This window comes from Panicum virgatum, chromosome 9K (genome assembly GCF_016808335.1).
Source record: "Panicum virgatum strain AP13 chromosome 9K, P.virgatum_v5, whole genome shotgun sequence".
Classification (NCBI taxonomy): domain Eukaryota; kingdom Viridiplantae; phylum Streptophyta; class Magnoliopsida; order Poales; family Poaceae; genus Panicum; species Panicum virgatum.
In genome coordinates, this window is record NC_053144.1 from 29284403 (window position 1) to 29305691 (window position 21289).

The window sequence follows — 21289 nt, forward strand, 5'->3', positions numbered from 1 at the left end:
GTGGAGTGGAGAGGGAGGCCAAATCACGCCACGGGATTGTTCAGTGTCCTTTCTTTCCGGTCGTACGTCGTCTCTGCTGGAGATCGGAAGAAGCCACGTGATGGAGCGAACTCGCGCACGCAGGCGCAGGCGTCAACGTCGTCGCCGGGTCCGGGACCGGGAGCCCCCACTTAGCTCGCGTTTACCATCGTCCCTGTCCGGCTCCACGGCCTGCCCGGTACGACGCCGATGAGCGCCACTCACTCTTCTGCAGGCGCCGGCCGAGCGGGAAGGGGTTCCTTTGTCGGAGCCCAGGCCGAGTACAGAGGTCTAGAGGAGGCTCGTCCGGCCGCGCGGTTGCGAAATCCGGCCGGGCTCCGTCGTCGCGAAAATTTTGTCGAGGTCCATGGACGCAATAACGAAGGACCGGGACGGGTGAACAAAAAGGAGTGAACGCAGTTCTTAAAAAAAAATCGCGATGAGAACAAGAATATGTTCCAAATTCAACTTGACATTCCTCTCTTCCAACCGTCTAGGTGATACAAACCAATCCGTGACAAGCTCACTCTAAGAATAGTTAGAAAAAACTCGACATAAAGCGGAAGCAATCGAAAAGTAATTTACTCAAGCAAAGCACGAAACAATGATTTATCAAAATTCTGAAAAAGTTTTTTTCAAACCAGACTCTAAAAGATCTTACTTTAACAAGCATATGCAAAAGATTCAACAATAATTAGCAAAGTCTAAAATTAAGTTGAAGTAAAGCTTAATCAAACTTCCAATCAAGAGTCTCATTAAAAAGATTAGAATTAAACGTTACAAAAGAGTCCTCTTAATTAAGCATGCAAAGATTAACAAGTAAAGCTAATTAACACAAGTCAATTAAGCACGTAAAAGATTAGAACCAATTAGCAAGATTAAACAGTAATTAACTAATTAATTAGAGCACAATAGAAGGAATTAATTAAACATGAAAAGAATAGAGACGTAAGCTCACACAGTGCTTGCATGCGACCTTGACATGGTGATCTGCTTGCCTCACGCTGGGCTGCACCACTGCTGGCCCTGCTCCCCTCTTCTTAGGCTGCGTGAGTCTGCCTGCGTGCTGGGCTGGATGTGCCCTGCACGGCAGCTTGCTCCGCTCTGGGCAGCTCGCTTGGTCCACCAACCCAGATGCGCGTGCTGCTACCGTGCCGCATACAAGGGCAAACGTTAGAAGTCGCTCGAGCTACTGACAATTAAATTATTGCACAAAATCTAATAACTATTTTTTTCCACAACAAAAAATTTTTTGTTCCAGAACAAATTTTTTTTTGTTCTCGAACAAATTTTTTGTATTGCTATAATAATTAAAAAATTATTCTAGAACAAAATAAATTTGTTCTAAAACAAATTTGACTAGGTTAGTTTGTTGAGCTAGTTTATGCCTAAAAATATAAAATCTGAAGTATATGACCCCCAGCAGCCCCCAGGCACCGCTCGCCGCCCCGCCGAGCAGCAGTCGCGTGCCACGGAAATAATACAGGTACTTCTGGGATTGGACTGACATCCAACATCCAAAATAGAGGAATCCAATCAGAATCTAATTAAAATAAGCATCCATCTAATTCAATTCCAATAATTAGTTTGCAACATCTAATCCAATCCAACCCCAACTCCACTTAATCCAAATCCATCCTGTATAATCCAAAATTCAAGCAAGCATGTGTGTCCGTCAAACTTTAGTCTTTAGGCAGGTGTGACGATTCGTCTTTGGCTTGTGATGGGCTAAGGCCGGCCCAACTGCTTAAAGGCCCCAAAAAAACGAATCGCTGTCTTCTTGGTTTATCCAGAGTTCAGACCGACGAACAGGCACATGCTCCATCCTCCTTGGCAATGTGCTCATCAGTAAATATCATGTAGGCCCTAAAATGGTAGTGTCATCACCGCAGGGTCAAAGTTAACGAGACACACATTCATAATATAAAGATTTTTTTAGCTCTAGATGATTTTTGGTTATTGAGCCTGAAACAAAGTGTGTGAACTATAATTGCCTCCCATATAGCGTCGGCCTGGGACAAAGAGTGTTCGCCTCAAACTTTAGAGTGTCAAAATATGGGATTAGAAATAGTTATTGTGAAATGTCAACTTACTTTGAGTATGATTATATTTTTCATTATAGTTATATGAATTTATTCCGTTTTTACATTTATTTGATAAGCATATTGAGTATGGCTTTGCAACATGATATACAATGGAGCTCGGACGTCGATAAGCAATAATCTGAAGTGCACCCCTTGAGTTTCGCCCCGAGGAGCGTCTTGGACTTGTTAGCAGTCGTATTCATCATTAGATTAAGAAATCATTTCATATTTTTGTATTAGGTCTTATGAGTAGTTTGAATAGAAATAGGAGGAAAAATGAGGGGGCCAAAGGAGCTTCCTACCACGTCGGCCCTGGCAGCCCCTTTGGTACCAACCGAGAGTCTATTTGTTTCGGTTGCCTGACTCGGGACTAAAGCTCTCCTGGTCCCGGTGCAGCAGTCCCGGTTGAGAATCAAGGACTAAAACCAGTTCACAACCTGGATAAATTAGCTTTTTCTGTAGTAGCATATAAACAACATTATTCCCATGCATTGAACCCTTGTGTTAACCACGAACAAACCTTCAATTATGTGTCTTGGAGCGTGCGCGATGGTTGATCACCGCGAGGAAAGCGGGTAGCCGAGTAGCGAGCCTTGCGCGAACGAGGTAAAAACCCGCCGAAAAGCCCGGCGGGCACAGCCGAAACACGACCATTTTCTCCTCCGCCGAAACCACCTGCGCGCTCCGAGCTCCAACCGCGCGCGTGGGAAAGGAAACCAAGGAAATCGCCAAATCGGCACGTCGGCATGTCTGAGGCGGCTCGGCGTCCATCCACACTACTACTCCTAGGCATGAACCATTTCGGACTTTCGGCCACACATTTTCCCCGTGCCGATGGAGCAGAATCTATCACCGTTTGGCCCCACGAGGACGCTCGCTTGCTTTGCTCGCGCTGTTTGCACGGAAGAATTGGTTTGCATCTGATATGTTTTTATTAATAAAATAAAATAGTATTTTGAAAAAATAGTACAAAATTTAATATTATACTAGTTTTTATTTTTGAAAAAATAGTACAAAATTTTGAATAAAAAAAGTTAGAGACGCACTTAAAGGTCACTCATTGATACTCCTACCTTGTCAGCTTCGACTTCGTCGCTGTCGACTGGTCTTTTCCCTTTTTTTCCATCTGCTTTCTGCATGTACTGATGTACGACGTCCTACGATTCCCTTTTGCAGGTTGTGTTGTATGGAATAAAGAAATATAGGTACTCAGCTTATATAGATAGATCAAGAAATCTAATGCCACGGAGTTGGGAAAATGGCTCTGTTAGCGCATCTCAAAAAGCTCTTATATCTTGGGTGAGTTAGCTAAAAAAAGAAGACCAAAATCCTCATCCAATAGAAACTCTATCTGTCATTGTCTATCCTCGTTTTCTATCTAGGGTGCCGCTGGACATCTTTGCCTAATGATGAACACTAGCCATCTCTTTTTGGATTTTGAAGAAGCTGTTGGATTTCATCCCTTTTTCACTAGCTATTTCGTTTTGCATAATAACTATATCAGAATTTTAACTATTCATAGATACAAGAGCTCTTGGAGATGCTCTTACGTTGCCTTCTTCTTTAAAACATTTTAATTATTAAAGATGAATGAAGATTTATTGAAACAAATAAATGTCGGTTTCTACAATATGTCTATAATACGACAATTATAATACACAAAGGAGAAAAAAAATAACTAAAACTCGATGCATTCCAAGTAATATTGAATTTCAAGCTCAACATTTAGCTCAAAACCAGCGTTCAATCCAACATTCTAACTACAGCTAGCTTGATGTAGTAACAACTATTTTGCTGTGTAAAAATATCACTTTTTCTATTGTGGCTTATTTTATTAAAAAAATATTCAAGGTTGATTTAAATTTAATTATATTTCCATATTTTTTTTGAAAAAGACGATTAGTCAAATTTAGGTGAAAAATCAAACGAATTATAATTCGAAGTGGAGGGAGTATTACCAACGGGCGTTACAAGCGGAAATTTTTGTTGGATTATCGTTTGTATGGCAAGACGTTGGTAGCGGGTTGCGGCTGGCGGTGTTTCACGACCTGATGAGTCGGGGTCGAGGCCGCAGCTGAGAGGAGCGGTGGAGGAGGAGGAGGCTCAAGCGCGCCTCGTGCCCGCGGTGGCGTACGTCCACTATGCTTCTCATGCTGGGCGCCGACGTAGCGGCCAACATCAGGAAACGGCAGGCGCCGGCGCAAGTGCAGCTGACGATAACTCGCGGCGTGCTCGTGCTAGTGTTCGACGACGCCCTAGCTGACAAGGTGGCTGAGCCGGTGCGGGTCGCCGCCAACCCAGTAAGCCTTCTGGGTTACGACCAACGACGTCTTGGCGGCAAGCGCCAAGCGGTCGCTGCAGTAGTTCATGGAGAAGAGCAGGGACAGGATCGTCACCGGCGGGGTGGATCCAATGGTGAGTTGGAGGGGCTCGAGCCCCTCCTACTGCTGGAAATTTCATGGAGTCCCCCTAAGCTCTCTCTACAAATTTGAGGAAGAAGAATAAGGAAAGAAAAAGTTGGAGGAGGAAGAAGAGGAGTAGAGACCCTCCTAGACTCAATCCTGCCTTCGCCGTTGGCCGCGCGGTCGCCGTACACCGCCGCTGCGTTCTCATAGGCGGCATCGTCCAAGAAAGGGAAGAAAGGGGAAACTGACCCTGACGCCGGGTGGTGCCTCGACCTGGGCACTCCAGCTGGTATCGTGTGCTGATGCTGTGCGACAACGACATAGTTCCCTTCAGTTTCATACTTGCATTCTTGCTAGTTTTTGCACAGCGGCATGCAAAGCAACAGAGAGCTTCGTCTAGTAGGAGGGGAACCAAAGTCTGTATGCCTTGCAACTCCTTATTCGCAAGATTAAAGTGAAAATATTGGGATACTTACTCTTTGACTAGATAAATGGCTAAATTAATTCCATGGGACCAAAAATAAGTTATATTGGTGGAAAAAAATTTAAGAGACGCTGACGTTCTTACTCCTATTTTGAACTCAAATAGCGATTTTGCTTCATTTTTTCAACTTTGCGATTTTACCCCGCTTTTTGAAAATGAAGATACTGTTTGCCTCTAGTTTTAACTCTTAAAATTGGATGGCCACTAAAAAATAGAAACATATTTGAAAAACATTCAAAGCAATGGTAAATTAACATAGTACCCCTAATTCTATCCAAAATTCTCCCTCATCTGCTCTCTCAAATCTCGTGGGGGGCTTGCACGTGGGGCAGCCTGGTAGGCCACGTGCGGGTGAGCGCAGGTGGGACCGCGGGAGCGCGCAGGTGGGCGCGAGTGAGCAGGCGGTGGAGCGCGCAACCTATCAAATGTTTTCCAATTTTTCTATTCAAAACAAGGTTAAAATCACAAAATTCACATAATAGTATGAGCAAATCCGTAAGGGCAAACTGGTCTTTTTATACAAATTTTAACACCGTTAAGTGGCTTTCATGGAATAGGGGAAAACAACTCTTTGGTTTTCAAAAAGCACATGTAAATTTGTACAGTTCAAAAAGTAGAGGCAAAATCACCATTTTACTTTGAAACAGGGGCAATAACACCAAAGGCCCAAAATTTAAACACTATTTTCCTTTAATTTACAATATATTGAGTAAATTATTAAGTTTTTTTTGAAAAATTGTACAAACATGTGAAATTACTAATTAGGTCTATCAATATAAATTAAATCAAATTTTCTTTAAGAAGATCCTATCAAGATGGAACACTTATAAGCTATTAGATCTTTCCACATGAATGTCCACATTTCTTGCTTTCAAATATTTTAGGTTTTGAACCATCCAGTCTGTCAGACACAGAATATGCAGTCCACCTTATTTAAAGAATTAATATTAGAAGTACACCTTTGATTATTAATTTTTCTATTGCATTGAAATATCTATAAATACGAACTTATTGACAAACCCAACAAGCTAAGCATGCATATAGTTTGACTAATTATTAGCCGAATTTTATAAGGCTAATATTTTTATGTTAAAAAAATAAAATAAGCGGGGGAGTTGTTTTGTGGCACGTTCAGTGTTCAAGGCAGTCTACAAACGTTGCTAGTGCACATACAAGCTTCTGCTGAACATATACCAGTACACATGCCAACAAGAGATTCATAAAAACTTGACTCCACTAGCTACCGGCATCCGGTATGGTATGGTATGGTATGTTTAGGCATACTATGTCAAGATGTTACAACTTGTCCACAGCATGTTGCTTCCGCAGCCGAGCTGGCCGTCCCTATATATCAACGCGGCGTAATACGTCGCTGCTGGTGCCAGCCAGCGAGCTCAATTCCATCGTGCGTGACCAGCATTCAGTGGTAGCTCAGCTGTAAGCTGTTGGCCGGGGCGAAAGGCCGGGCGGCCAGTTGGCTAGCCCGGTCCGGGCATCGCGTCACAACAGGTTCTGAGTTCGATTCTCATCAGAAGCGAATTTACGGCTGTTGGGATAAAAAAACTCTCTCGCTGTGCTCGCCGCGAGGCTTGGCCCTCTCGGGCATGAGCCAGGATTCGGGAGTTTTCTCTATCCGAATAAGCCGGTGTGGCTTCCTCCTAATGGAAAAAAAAGTGGAGCCGTTTTCTACCCCGGTCGAGTTTTTTTTAAGCTGTTGGCCGGGAACGGATCGAAATGCGCCGAAACGGCCGGCTCCCACGGCCAAAACGTGGCCATTTTCTCCACCGCCGGAACCCACCCGTGATCTGGCCGCGTCATGTCATGTCATGCGAGTTGGCGCGACCCACTAAAATATGCCGGTTTTCCTCGGAATCCCACGTCCCCCCCGTGCCCCGGCGCCCTGTTTGGCTTGGCATGCAGCCCCGCGACACGAGCACACGCGCACAAGCTCGCTCCGATCCTGCCTGCTGCTTCCAGCCTAGCCTAGCTAGCTAGCTAGCTATAAAGCCACGCCATCGGGGCGTCCAGCCGAAAGGAAGCCAATACTAGCAGCCAACGTGCGCAAGATCCAACAGCTGCAAACTGCTGCGCGGACGGAATCTGCAGCTCGAGGCATGGCGGATTGCGGCGGCCGCCGGCGGTTCGCGGTGGCGTGCGGCGTGCTCAGCCGTTGCGTCAAGGACGAGGCCGCGGCCAGGAACAACGCGGCGGCGGCGGCGGCGCAGGCCGCGGCGGCGTGCACGATGCTCCTGATGCCGGGGGCCGACGTGGCGCCCGCCGCCGGGGAAGAAGAGGCGACGACCGAGGCGGCGCCGGCGGGGCAGGGGCAGCTCAAGATCAGCTACGGCGGGCGCGTGCTGGTGTTCGACGACGTCCCGGCGGACAGGGCGGCCGAGCTGGCGCGCGCCGCCGCGTGGCGGGACTGGCCGGCCGACGCCCCGGTGGCGAGGAAGGCGTCGCTGCAGCGGTTCATGCAGAAGAGGCGGGACAGGCTCCACGCCCGGGCGCCGTATGCCAGGCAGGAGGCGCCGTGTGCCCTGAGGGGGAAGCACCAAGGAGACGCCGGGCACTGGCTCGGGCTGGGCATCCCTGGAGCCGCCGCCGGCGGAGGATGCGCGCGCTGATGTGCGATATGCTGCTGGTCTCAAATGCTTCTTCATGCCTGCGCGAACATTATTGTCGTCGACCTCGTGGCAGCAAGGTCGTTGACTCATTGACATGTATATGTGTATAATACAAAAATTTTATCGTATATATACGGCGAAATTTGCCAGCTCAAGTCAAGTCACACCAAGGGAAACGTGTGTACAAGTTCTCATGTTTGCACTCTTAGTAGTTACTAGTTAGTACATTGGTGGAACCTATATATATGGAACAAATGAACCAAATACTTTTGTTGTTCGAACCGTGTCCACATATTCGCATGCAAATTACAGCACGGTGGAGTATACGGACACGTCAGGAATGAACGAGATTGGAAAAACAAAGCAGATGAAAATCGTACTTTTTCATTCCTTAAGTGTTGCGAAAACTTTCATCACTTCTATTTCAGTTGATACAAATCAACCCTTTAATAGGTGTACACTATGTACTTACCCCATACCTCTGCTAGCTTAACAACAATTTATTGTTATCTAACTGCGGCAAGCGCAATCGTTTGACTAATCACTGCTTAGCCATGTCTTAATAGATGATAATGTTGAGTGTACTCTACCTTGATAAAATCTAATAAACCATGTCTTAGTCTCGAAGCTATGCGCGGTCAGTCATCTCCCACGCGACTCAAGGAGGTTGCACCATCTTACGCCGCACTGACCCTGGTGACTCCCATATCCTCTTCCCCTGATGCCCTCATGACCACAGCTGATAAGGTAGCTAGGGCATTGGGGAAATTTTTCACACGAAAATTAATGAAACGAATTTGCATCGAACTGTTAAGTGATTTATTCAATTCAACGTCCAAAATGTACTTTGATACCAATCTTTTCTTTTCCTTGTTAGTCAAACAATAATTATGTGGCCTAAGCCATTGTGACACAAAACCATTGTTAAGACAGGGTAGAGATGATTAGTGCACTAGTTTAAACAGTTAAGGGATTGGTGCACATAAATAAAAAATAGTGAATAAAAATCAAGCTTTTACGATATTGAATAAAGGGGCCCTCGCGCCGCCCTCCTCCCAGGGGCGACACGGGCGGCACCCAGGCCAACACCGCTGCCACCTCTCCCCAACCTCGTCCACACCTCGCCGCTGCCTGAGCAGGGGTCCGGAAGTCCGCGTCCCTCCTAAGACGGCGGCAGCGGGGTCCTTTCCTCGCGTATGGGCGTGGCTCGCGAGGATCTGGGAGGTCTCGCGAGTGGCCCGCGATGGCTGCCGGCTTCAGGTGGGTCTGCCGGATCCGGTGGACACGGAGACGGAGGTACCTCGTTCCGCACCCGCGGCGGGCAAGGCGGCGCCGCCGCGTCGCTGGGCCGCCCGCGCGCGACCGAGGACGTCGGCGGCGGCCACGGGCTATAGCGGTCGGGTCCCTCGGGGTCTTCCCGCATGGGAGTCCCGCGGCCGGCGGCAGGCGTGCGACTCCAGCGGGTCTGCGGCGCGGCTGGATCCGGGTCTGGCACCGCCGGCTCTGCGGCCCCGTCTTCGTGGGATCCCGTCGAAGCGGGTCTTCGCTGCAGCCACGGCCGGCTGCCGTCGGTGCGGTGGCCCGGGCAGCGCCGGGTTCGCATCTGAATCCGGTAGCCCCGGGGTAGGGGACGGTGCTCTCGGTGGGGGGGCTTGCACAGAAGGCATTAAGGCGTGGTGGCGCTGACTTCACGGAGTTGGAGGTGACCTCTTGGGTGATCTCACCGGCGTTTCTGATGCAGCATGGAGGTCTCGTTCTTCCCAGCGCCCAGCCGCTTTGGCAGTTCCGTGTGGTTAGCGATGGGTGGCTTCGGGGCTCCCGGATGCAGATGCGCCTTCGGCTTTGGTGTTGGAAGGGCTAGCTCCGGACTTTGCAACTACTTCTGGTGATGACATCTTCAATTTCGCCTTTGTTTTTCATATAGACCAAGAGACATGAGTCACTACTCACCTTGGCTTCATTCGCGGATTCTCTTACTCGAAGATGGATTTCATCTGCACTTTGTTCCGGTGGATTATGCACGGGTACCCAGTGGCTACTTTGCAGCATGGTATCTCAAGTTACGAATTCAGATGGTCTGCCGGATTTGGAGTTCGTGGCCGTTTAAAGTGGGTCAGGTCTGGTCTATATGGAAGCATTGGCCTGGTAAGAAGGGGAAAGCAACACGGTGTGACTTTGTCGTGGTGGTACTTGTTACTAATTCACTGGTTCCGGGAAGAAATTCCTAGGTCTGACCTTAATTGGTTAAACTTGGTAGTGGCCTTGTTGAAGGTATTGTTTGGATTAAGATGAATTACTCCCTCAGGTGAAAACCTTTGATCTGGCCTTAATTGGTTGGGTCACTACAATGTCGGCACGTGTGCGTGCCGTTTTCTCATTGGAGGCGTTGTCTTGGGAGCCTACTTCATAGTCCAAGAGGTGCTTTGGTTTGCGAAGCGGATGAAAGTGAAGTCGCTTGTGATATTTTGCTGCGACATGATCTTTAGGTCATGGCGTTCTTTTTTTTTTCCTTTTTCATAGGCTGCGTGCATCTTAGTTGTGCAGAGGCCGGGATGGATCTTATATAATTGTATCATCTAGATGTAATTGTCTAAGATCAATAAAGCTTCCTTTTTCCAAAAAAAAAACGATATTGAAGGGATGGAAAATACACTTTTTAGAAAAAAAAAGAAACTAGAGACAGATTAGCCGGGTTTAAATAAATAAACCTTGTATTAATTCTAGAAAGTAGAAACCGATCTAATCATGTTTAAAGGGCCATTGCTAATTCACATTAGATGGGGACAGGGATAAAACCTTTTAAAAAAATTTCTCTAGTAGTACGTGATTGTCCCAAGAACATCGGCGAAAATGCATGGTTTAATTTAAAGTGGACATCCTTCCAATCTCATGAGCACCTCCCAAACCCGGAATCCTAATAACGCACATCTCCCTAAACCCTAACACCTGTTTGGTGTAGGTCTCCTAGAATTAATCCAATAGATTCTCCGCCCGCTAGCCAATGTGGAAACAATATATATAATTCGATGGTATCAAATTGTTTATTGTGTTATTTTTTTGGGCATCAATCGAGTGCATGCCTGGAACGCTAGCTGGAATAACAAGTATAGTAGTCCTCCAATAATCCAACTTGTTAATCTGCAGCTAGGGGCGGAGCCAGCTGCCGCAGCCACCGGTGTCAGCACCATTAGAGATCGATGTTAGCTCACTGAATGAACAGTACAAAACAATATTTTTTTACTGATCTTGGGAAGAGCCGTCGGTGTCAACTGACAACAACTGCAGCTGTTTCTACAATATATCACGTTTCAGTTTCTGATAGTGGCTATCATTATTGGCACCGTATAATACAGATCCGGATGTGGCCGTTCGTTGCCAGCAGCAGGTTTGCCCCCGCCGAAAGCTCGCCGGGTAGGCAACTGGGAGGGAGCTGTAGCGCGATGCGGACACAGGCCAAACCCCGCCGAAACGCCGCCCCGCGCGCGCGTCACCACGTTCCCGTTGTGCCGATCGACCGGAACCACACATGACACACCCGCCGGCTCGGCCGCACCACGATGGATCGAACGAGCAGGGCGCACGAGGACAACGCATTGCCTGCCTTCTCGTACGCTAAAAGAAAGGTGTCCAACCGGAAGGAAGGCAATGCCAACGTGCGCGCACGGAAAAGGAAACAAGTGCGGTCGGAAATTTTGGTTCACTGCACCTATATATGCATGTGTATTTATTTCCATTTCCATGCATGGGAGCTATATTTTTTTCAAAGCAGACACAAAAACGTACGGCACAAACGTACGCAATCTTGTATTTATGAATACAAGCACATAATTCTACATTGTGAGCATCTTCGAAAAATTGAGGTGGTAGCAGATCTTGAGATTGACGAGTTTTATTGGAGATACCTTGTTGTCGACGAGCATGTCACCTACTATTGAGAGAATTAATAGCCCTGATTAAATTCTAATATGTATATACTTAAGAAAAATATAAGCACCCGTGCGGAGTCAAGAACTCGAGCTACGCTCAGTTTGCATCATGCATTTTAATAGTATGGTACTATAAGTCCAAAATTTCATGATAAAACAAATATACAACTAGAATGCTTATCATTATTATTTTTCTTATTTTCTCGTGTAAGTTCAGTAGAGACAAGACCACCGTTCAAGACCCTTAGGCACTGCACGTTTGTTTCAGCTTATGGCCAATTTTAGTTTGAAAGATCAATTTTAAGAAATCCAAAAAATTAGGTGACTCCTACAATCCAGAATCGAGAATCCATGATCAACTAGATTCTCATTTCTAGGAATCATCTGACTTTCAGATTTTACAAAATCAAACCTTCAAAATCAACCAGAAGCTGAAATAAACAGGTCTTAATCCACTCCTTCCTCCAGTCCCCAACCATATGATGAGTCTCCCCGCCATTATGTCCCAATTCACTTCTCCAATCAATGGTACCATCCTCCCACCTTTTGATACCTCTTCTCATCTTGTGGTCCACACGTCACCCTCCATCATTTTGTTTGATTTTTTTTCCTTCCAACACTGACTTCGTCTACTCCCTCTATTTTAAATTATAGATCATTTTGATAAATCAACTATGTAACTGGACATAGTGTTTATCTACGTGCATAGTAAAAATTATATATTGAGATTCAGTGGCGGAACTGGAGAGAAAACTAAGAGAGCAGATAAACACACACACACACACACACACACACACACACACACACACACACACACACACACACATATATATATGACCTGCAATTTGTGACGCAAACTAACCTAACACACACAGTAATTCGAAACACTCACGGGGAAATCACCTAACACATAGGGAAATTCACTCTTTTCCTGTCGGTTGAGCAAAAACACTCAGGGAAAATTGTGAGCACACAAGGAAAATAATAAGATTTTCTATGTCGGTTGGCTGCACACCCCAGGGAAATTCAGATTTTCTTTGTCGGTTATGTTAAAACACACAGGAAAATTCTCTAACACACGGGAAAATTCACGTTTTCTGTGTCGGTTATGTAATACTCATAGAAAAAATGGATTACTAGAAGGATTCAAGTTAATAACACATGTATAGTTCGTCTTTCTTCTTTTAATTCTGGATTAAAACTTGTATCTACTATTCCTCCCTCATATGAACTCCAAATTCGATGATTCTTTTTCTTGAATTTTTCTAAAATCATGGCAATTCATTTAATCTTATTTTTTTGTATAATAATTACGGTTAGTTTGTATTTTACATACGCCTTGTTTTCTACCACTCTTGTCGACAATGTAAAAGATATGTTTTGGGTAACAATTAGTGACATAATTTTATATTTTCTATAAGAGCATTAAATGTAAGGTTGTGTCAAAATTTGGGGTTTATAAGAGTTCAAAAAATGTTAGGTGTTATTCAAATCTCAAAGTCTAACTCTAGTTATATGAAACTATGTAAGACAGTATCCTCTTGTGAACAATGTATGATTTCTCTCATGATTGGATGATTAATTTCCCTGAAGCTGGTATCAAATATATGCATTTCATTTCCCTATTGGCAAATGACGATAGGAAAATGTAGATAAACAGCCAATGGAAAATAAATTCCCTGTCGGTAAGAGAATGGACACGAAAATACCAATTTTACTGACGGTGCTATGTACACAAGGAAATTTTGTTTCCCTGTGTGTGCTAGTAGTATCCCTATGGGCTTCTAACGACAGGAAAATGAAGTCCAGGTCTAGTGGAGTAGTATTTTCGTGATGAAAGACCACCGACAGGGAAATTCCCAAAACCCTTAGGAAAAAAATGACAGGCAAATTGATATTTTCCTGTCATTTTATTCCTGACGGTTATTCTCTGTCGGTGTACACACAAAAAAATTATTTTTCAATTTCCCTGTAGGTGTTTTATATTTCTCTTTGGGTATGTTCACCCTCAGGGCAATTCCGGTTTCCAGTAGTGACATCCTACAGCTAAACTCTAAATTACATTCAGGGTTAAAATGATTTTTTCATGTGCCACTTAACACCATTACTGCTCCAAATTATATATATATGCTCTGTTAATATAGAGTAGCTGAAGTCTCGAGGAAGTTTATATATATTTAGGTGATATCCAAGTCCAAGCCAATAAAAAGTTCCCAAATTAATCGTCCAAAGCTTTTAACCACACCGTTGTAAGTTTGATGCGCCGCCAACTAGCCAAAAATAAAATATGAGGGCTAATAAAAAATATGTTGGTACTAATTAGACACGCTAAGCGCAAGTAGGATATTTATATTCTATGCTAATGAAATTCGAGTATTAGAATATTGCAGCCAGTCATTTGATTAATGGTATGGCTCTCGTGATCTCAATATTAGGAGGGGATTAATTAGAGTCAAGAGGATTAGGCACTTTGAAGATTACATCGTATTAAATATTGTGTCTTGGTTGATAGTTAATTAGACCAAGGTGATATTCAAGGACCTTGCAGGCTGGCGAGACAATCAAGATAGCCGGTTGAACTTTCGCTCCGTATTTGACACTTCCGGCAAAAGTTCATAAAACTTTTTGTATGGATATAATGAATGGAGATGGATCCATTTAAATAAAAGCACAAGTGTAGCGTTTCAAATTTTAAAATTAGAATTGATCAAAATAACTTTTGAAGCTTATTTAAAATGGGTGATGATATTTTGTAGGTGCAAGCTTTATACCATTTTCGTAATTATACAGAGATGGTGATATTTTAGTGTTCCTTCTACTTGGGTTTTTTCGAAAAGATGTCCGACTTGGATACGTGTCAAGTCGAATTCGGATGAAGCTGTGACGCCGTATCGTTATAACCTTGCTTGTCGTTCCAACATGACACGATCTCGAAGAGTTTCACATAAAAATAGATCTCCAGAAAATCCCTAAATAAATTCGGAAAAAAAACTAGTCTCCCCAGGACATGGTGGCCGAGGCGGCCAAGAAGAAGATGCCGCAGAAGACGGCGTCGACGCACCGGTCGGCGTTCCTCAGGGGCGTGCACGAGTTCGACATCGTCGGCTACAGCGTGCGCACGGCGCTCGGCGTCAGCAACTCGGTCCGGTCCGGCGCCTTCGAGGCTGGTGGCCACACCTGGGCTCTCGTCTGCTGCTTCGAACCACGAAAGCTCGAGTCCATCTGCCTCGAGCTGCTGAGCACCTGCATCCCCAGCAGGGACGTCGTCGCCATGGCCAGCCTGAGGATCGACGACCCGACCGGGGCTGGGCGGTGGCCGGCGGCAGTCTGGCGATGCCACGAGGCTCACACGTTCCCAGCGTCGTCTTCTGCTTCGAGCAGTTCCAACAGGACCTGGAAGCTGTCGTTGCCCGACGCTTTCAATGAGGCGCGCCACGTGCACGACGACCGGCTCACCGTCCACTGCACGGTCGATGCCCTCGAGGAGCACGACGGCGCGCCGGCTAAGACCAGGAGGTGCTTCGTCTCCGCGCCGCCGCCGCCGAGCATCTCCCAGGATCTCCACAGGCTCCTGGAGACGGAGGACTCGAGGTGGCCGCCGGACGTGTTCGTCGTCGAGGGGGCCGAGATCCAGGCGCACAAGCTCGTGCTCTCTGTCTGTTAGAAATTTGAAATTCTCCCGCGCAGGACATTTGTTTTGCCTAGCATGAAGAATTTTGCGAGGAACCCCTTGGAGCATTTGTCCCAAGTGTCGATGTCTTTTTTTTATAAAACCATTGTTTCGCCTTCCCCAGGAGGGAAAAGGAAAACAGACGAAGCTTGACAACGTCGGTGGCGACACCCCGTATGACAACGGTGTCGCAGAGCTGCAGAAAATTCTGCAAATGTGCATTTACGTCCTCATTTGGCTTGCCACATAATGAGCTAGCCTGCACCATGTTGATGAGGCTTGATTTGAGCTCGAAGTTCACGTCCCCGACATTGATGTTGGGGCTAGTGGCCACATTGTCGGTGGAGGGGACGAAGAACTCGCGGAGAGTATTTTCAGTCATAGCCTCAAGAACTAGTGGTGCTTCCGGAATGAGTTTGTGTGCCGGGAGGTTAGTGAGAGGAGGAACGATGCGAGGTCGTGCCCTTCTCACGAGACTCTCTGGATTGTCTGTGTAGTTTTCCGGCAGGGAGAAACCGGTCATACACTACCCCTGTCTTCTTTTCAAATAAAAAATTAAAGAAGACATAAAGTGACATTAGGCTGAAAGAGTAAAGACTATATCCTGAGTACAAGGTCTAAGTTAATATCAGCACAATATCTTTATTCACATGCCGTCCCCGGCAACGGCGCCAGAAATGCTTGTTGACATTTTTTAGTGCAATCACTAGGAATGGTTAATCTTTAGCAACAGCGCCAGAAATGCATGTTGGCAGTCCTTAGTGTAATCACTAGAAATGAGGGCGCCGAACCCATCTTAGCAACTGCACCCAAGAGGTGTCACTCTCGTGGTATAATCAATACGATTACAGATGGATCCGCAAGCGCACGGATATACCGTTGTAGCATTTCACCTGGAGAGTAGGGGTATCGTCATTTATTTGTGTCCCAAAGGATGGCAGCGGCAAAGCTATTGTACTCAACATTAACCATGACATTGTGTCTCAAGCAATAGGCAATACTCTAACAGGGGTGAGTACAGATAAAGAATAAGCAAGGGTAATGTGACACATCACACATCCACACTCCAAGAGGAAGGAATAAAGGAGAGAAACTATAAAACAAAGAACTACCCTATCCTACGTCAAGTCAGCTGGAGCTTAGGCTAGGCTAGGTGTCCTAGTGCTTCTATCCAAAACTGGGGTCATGTTAGATCATGGTTAGTACTGCAGGTGCCAGGAAAATGGAATAGCGGGGAGAAGGTCCCGCACCAGAGTACATCCAGTCCCGTTACCTCTTTGCATGAACTCCTACACCGAACCCAAACATCGGGGAGTACGCTAAACGCAACACCGCTGTTACGCCGGACGGACAGGGCTGTCACCACCTGCCATCTACCCCAGTCACACCGTGGAGCACGGTCATATCCGAAGGATCCCGCATACCCGAGCACCACGCTCGTGTATGAAGTCACTACTCTAGTGCCCCCAGGTTTCCCACCCTTCAGATGGACGAGTAAAACACTAGAGCAAGCCCGAAAGCACAACGAACCTCTATCCGTACCAGGATCATCTGGCCTAACCAAGATCGTAGGATAACTTATGAACGATCTAAGCATAGATTGATAAACTATCAAAATAGTAAAGCAACCATGGCAAAACTCTATATTATGAATATAAGTCTGACAAGTCGGATACAAAGCCATACAGGAGCCGAGGATTGCTCAACGACCCCGAGGATGACTTGCTCGCTAAAGAGAACTAGCCTAGCTCCACTACCTAGCTAAGAGAGCAAGAGAGAGGAGAGCCTTCTTGGAGAGAATGGAATGAAGTGTGTGTGAGGGGTGAGAGAGGGCCCTATTTATACTAGTGGAGGTCGGTTCCCGCCAAATGCACGTATGGAAGGTAATCAGGAGACTTGGGGCCGACTCCTCCTCGAAATGCACCTGGACGGGAGGCCGGTCAGGTTCGGCCGACCCAGGGGGTCGGCCGGCCCCACCTGGCCGCCTCTCATCCTTATCCTTCTCTGGCAGGATGACATGTGGGCCCTGATATATTTCCTTGTATGCATTATACGTGGCACGCCCGTTTGCTCTGCCAGATGGGTTCTCCTTGTAAGTGGGTGACGCCGGACGCGATATTCTGCGTAGTTGTATGGCGTCTGCTGGGTATTTTCGTCTTATTCTGCTCCTGCTCATCTGAAATATACAAAACTCGAAAACAACTGTGGAGCAAGGTTAGTGATACAAATATACGAGTAGGGCATGCAGTTTTCCTTTATTATTGAGTATAGTTGACGGGTGAAAATGGCACTTAAGCACCGTCAACAATGACTACCACATATGGCTTGAGCGCCTTCTTCTGGTGATGCTTCGAGGCTTTGTCCCTGAGCATATCTGGGTAGTACTGGCAGAGTTGAGCTATTTCTTTCGCCAGCTTTGTGCCAAGGAGCTCTCTTCGACTGTAATTGATGTCTTGGAAAAAGTGGCACCCGTGTTGCTCTGTAAGTTGGAGAAGATATTTCCACCAGGCTTCTTGGCGATGCAGCATTTGATCTTGCACCTCCCGTATGAGGCACGTATGGGGGGCCCGTGCAGGCCCGTTGGTGCTATCCAATCGAGAGAACTCTAAAGAACGTACGTAAGAAATGTAGAAACAAGGCTAGAATTGAGGCTTCCATTGCCGATGCCTACATTGTGGAGGAGGTGTCATACTTCACAACAAAATACTACACCGAGAACCTTCCTAGCGTGCATAATCAACCCCCTCGTTACAATGCTGGTGAAAATGAGTCGAACCTCAGCCTTTTCCAAGGCCAACTCGGAAGCGCAAGTGCATCGACCACTAAGATGTTGCGAAATGAGGAGTGGCGCAATATCATGCTATATGTGCTGACCAACCTTGGCGTGGTAGAGCCATACATTTCGTAAGTTCTCAACGAACTTGTTTCAATACAATGTCACTATTCAACATCCAACCCCTTTGTTTCTCTTTGCACAGGGAATTTATTCGTCAATCCTGGCATCAATCAAGGGATCCTACCCCGCAAGAACATGATACCCTTCTTTCACGGGATGCGGGTCCAGGGAGGCCTGATTTCATTTCTTGGTTCAAAACGAAGGTACTTAGTTCGACATACCAAGTTTATCGTCCTTTTCCACAAATATAACATTGTATCATGCTTGACCTTGTAGGCCCAAACCGATCCCTCTATGTGCGCCGAGTTGAGAAAGGTTGCAAATGGCTGTGACTGTAGGGTTAGGTCATTTACCGGTTATGACGTGAACGGATATTGCTTTCACACAGCAAGCTACGAGCAGAGTCGACTGAATCGGAAAACCACAAACAGCAGTGTGTTTACCCCCGGCACTGATGGCCGAGAGTATTATGGAAGAGTCGAAGAAATCTACGAATTTTAATTTCATGGTTACAAACATAAACCTGTCATATTCAAATGCCATTGGTTTGATCCAGTAGTTATTCGACGGAGCATGAATCTTGGGCTCGTAGAAATTCGGCAGGATTCCGTGTATCCAGGAGATGATGTTTACATTGTGGCTCAACAGGCCGTGCAGGTGTATTACTTGTCATACGCCTGCCAAACCAAAGAAGATCTGAAGGGTTGGGATATTGTTCATAAGGTATCGCCACACGGTAAACTACCTGTCCCAAACGATCAAGATTACAACGTGATGACAAATGATGTAGAGTTCTTTCAAGAAGAGGGGCTGCAAGAGAGGTTTGAGATACAATTACCCGAAGCACTAGGAATGGAAGTAGACATTGAAAGGGATGATGACGAGGACGATGGAGATGAGGTGCTAAATGTGGAGGACTTAGAAATGCTTGAGCGAGTCCGTTTAGCCACCGAGGATGAAGACATCATTGGTCCTTCTGATAGTGTTGATTATTTAGACAATGTTGATAGCGATGACGAGGACTATGATCTAGCTAATCCCGACTATGACAATTATTTCTAATACATGTAATGCTATGTTTCTTGCATTTATGTTTTTTTGCATCTATTTCTAATTATGTCTTGTTTATTATTTTGACAATGTTGATACTGATGCAAAGAGCTTTTGTTTAATTGCAGGTATGGCGGGCTCACGTCGGGCGCCGACACGGGGTGGGGGGGGGGGCTCACGTCAGAGGGACGTGGCCGAGTTTTACGACAGGACACGCACTAGACCGAGGAGAGGCAGACCGAGGGAGCGGTCGCCCACGCCACAGGAGCAGGCTTGGGACACAGCGGAGGAGGACGAGGAGGAAGAGCTGGTTGTGTCGGGCGAGGAGCCGCACGAGGAACACGCCGTCGCCGACGAGGAGCACGACGCCACCGACGAGGATGCGGCAGCCACGGGTGACAGTTCCTCTGGTGCCTCGAGTGTGTACTTGCGAGGTCCCGCGAGCCTGCCTCCGGTCCCGCTTCCTCACCGCCGCCCAGTGATTCGCCCCGAAGCGAAACTGTAAGTAAGCTATATATGCTATCGATGGCTTCATATGATTTGTTGAAACTTCAAATACAAACTAATAATTTGTCTAACTTGTGCAGGACCTGGGTGGTTGTGGGGGGTGGTGACTCACGCTTGCCCAATGGTATCCTGGGTCTTCTGTGCAGGCAGCACTACCCCGGCATTATCACGTTGGCCAGCACGAGGGAGCCTGCATACATGTTTGACCACTACTATGCCGCCGAAGATTTGGAGTACCGCAACAAGGTGATGAAGGTGAAGGCAGAATTCTGGGTATGTTTCCCTCTCACAACATTGGTCAATACATCACATTTATTGGACTTCTCTTGAAATAATGAATGGATACATCGCGTTTGTGTGCAGACTTATTTCAAATGTGCTGACGGATTTGAGGCAAGGGCGGATGAGGTCCTTATCAAAGCCTGTAGAAAGTGTGTCACCGACATGCATCACGAGGTCAAAGTCCAGGCCGTCGTAACCTACTACGGGTCCAAACTTGGACAGAGGATCAGCAAATTAGAAGCAAGACAGGTTACGCTTACCCGGAGCCAGTACATTGAGGTACAAGAGGAAGCGTGATTCGTTTTCATACTAAATACATCTATTTTTTCCTTCTTATGTGTCAAATACTTGATGATGTGCAGATGATTCTCTGGTGGTGCCAATCGTACCCCGAGTGCTGGGCGATGATCGTGGACAAGTGGTTCACGCCTGAGTACATTGAGATGCACGCGCAGCAACGGGAACGGCGTTTGCTGATGCAAGGTCCAGCACACCACCAAGGCAACCGAAACCTCGCCGGATACAAACAAGCATGGGTAAGTTTAATTCAATTATCGATACAAAAAACCAATTATGCCTTACTCCTAATCATCTTGTTGTCTTTCTTGCAGATGGTGGCACATCCTGGCCAGGAGTGCGGCGACTTCCAGGCTTACTGCATGGCCCACAAGGGCAAAGCGGCGTCCAACATCTCCTTCAGCCTGGACGACCTGGCCTCGGCGTACAGCAACTCGAGCATCCACACCCGCGTCAACGAGTACGTGTCGGCGGTGAGGTCCGTCCATGGTGAAGACTACGATCCGAGCACTGAGCCGATGGATGGCGAGGTCGTGATGAGGTTGGGAGGAGGAAAGAAGCACATACGGTTGTGGATTGGCGACTCCATCGTTGACAGTGCCCCTCTCAGCCTCTCCCAGATCCGAGCACGCAGCACGAGCTCTGACCCGGCCATACGGCAACGGCCGACCGCTTCACAGCAGCGGGTCGACGCACTAGAGGTAATTCCTATTATACTCGTCGTTCATTGATCTTTACAAACTTTAATTTGCTTTGCTTTACTGAAACATTGGAGTCAAATATTTGCAGGCCCAGCTACAAGAACAAGAAAGACAACGTCAACAGCTGGAGGAGAACCAGCAGAGGTTGGCTACCCAGCTGTTGGCTGAGAAGGCCGCGCGAGAGGCACAAGCGCAGAGGCTGACGGACCTTACGCAGTTTCTGCAAACTCTCGGCCAACAGTCGGGTTTCAGTTTGCCCCCTAGCCTTCTCGCTCCACCTCTGCCTGTTCACCCTGTTCACTCTGCTACTGTGAGTACGTAAGTTTATTGCTTTCCCTTGAGCTT

General features: G+C 46.7%; 2 protein-coding genes across 2 annotated transcripts; both read left to right on the forward strand.

Moving 5' to 3' along the window:
- Window positions 1-6889: 6889 nt before the first annotated feature.
- Window positions 6890-7770, forward strand: LOC120651151 (protein TIFY 11e-like). Its single transcript, XM_039928546.1, has one exon. The coding sequence runs from the start codon at window positions 7106-7108 to the stop codon at window positions 7613-7615; it is 510 nt and encodes a 169-aa protein (XP_039784480.1). The 5' UTR covers window positions 6890-7105; the 3' UTR covers window positions 7616-7770.
- Window positions 7771-14548: 6778 nt separating this feature from the next.
- On the forward strand, window positions 14549-15205 carry LOC120647931 (BTB/POZ and MATH domain-containing protein 2-like). Its single transcript, XM_039924735.1, has one exon. It carries the CDS (start codon window positions 14549-14551, stop codon window positions 15203-15205), a length of 657 nt encoding a protein of 218 aa, XP_039780669.1.
- Window positions 15206-21289: the final 6084 nt, after the last annotated feature.

Excerpts from the sequence above, each read along its gene's own strand:
- LOC120651151 (XM_039928546.1), top strand. The coding sequence starts at position 7,106 with ATGGCGGATTGCGGCGGCCGCCGGCGGTTCGCGGTGGCGTGCGGCGTG.
- LOC120647931 (XM_039924735.1), top strand. The coding sequence starts at position 14,549 with ATGGTGGCCGAGGCGGCCAAGAAGAAGATGCCGCAGAAGACGGCGTCG.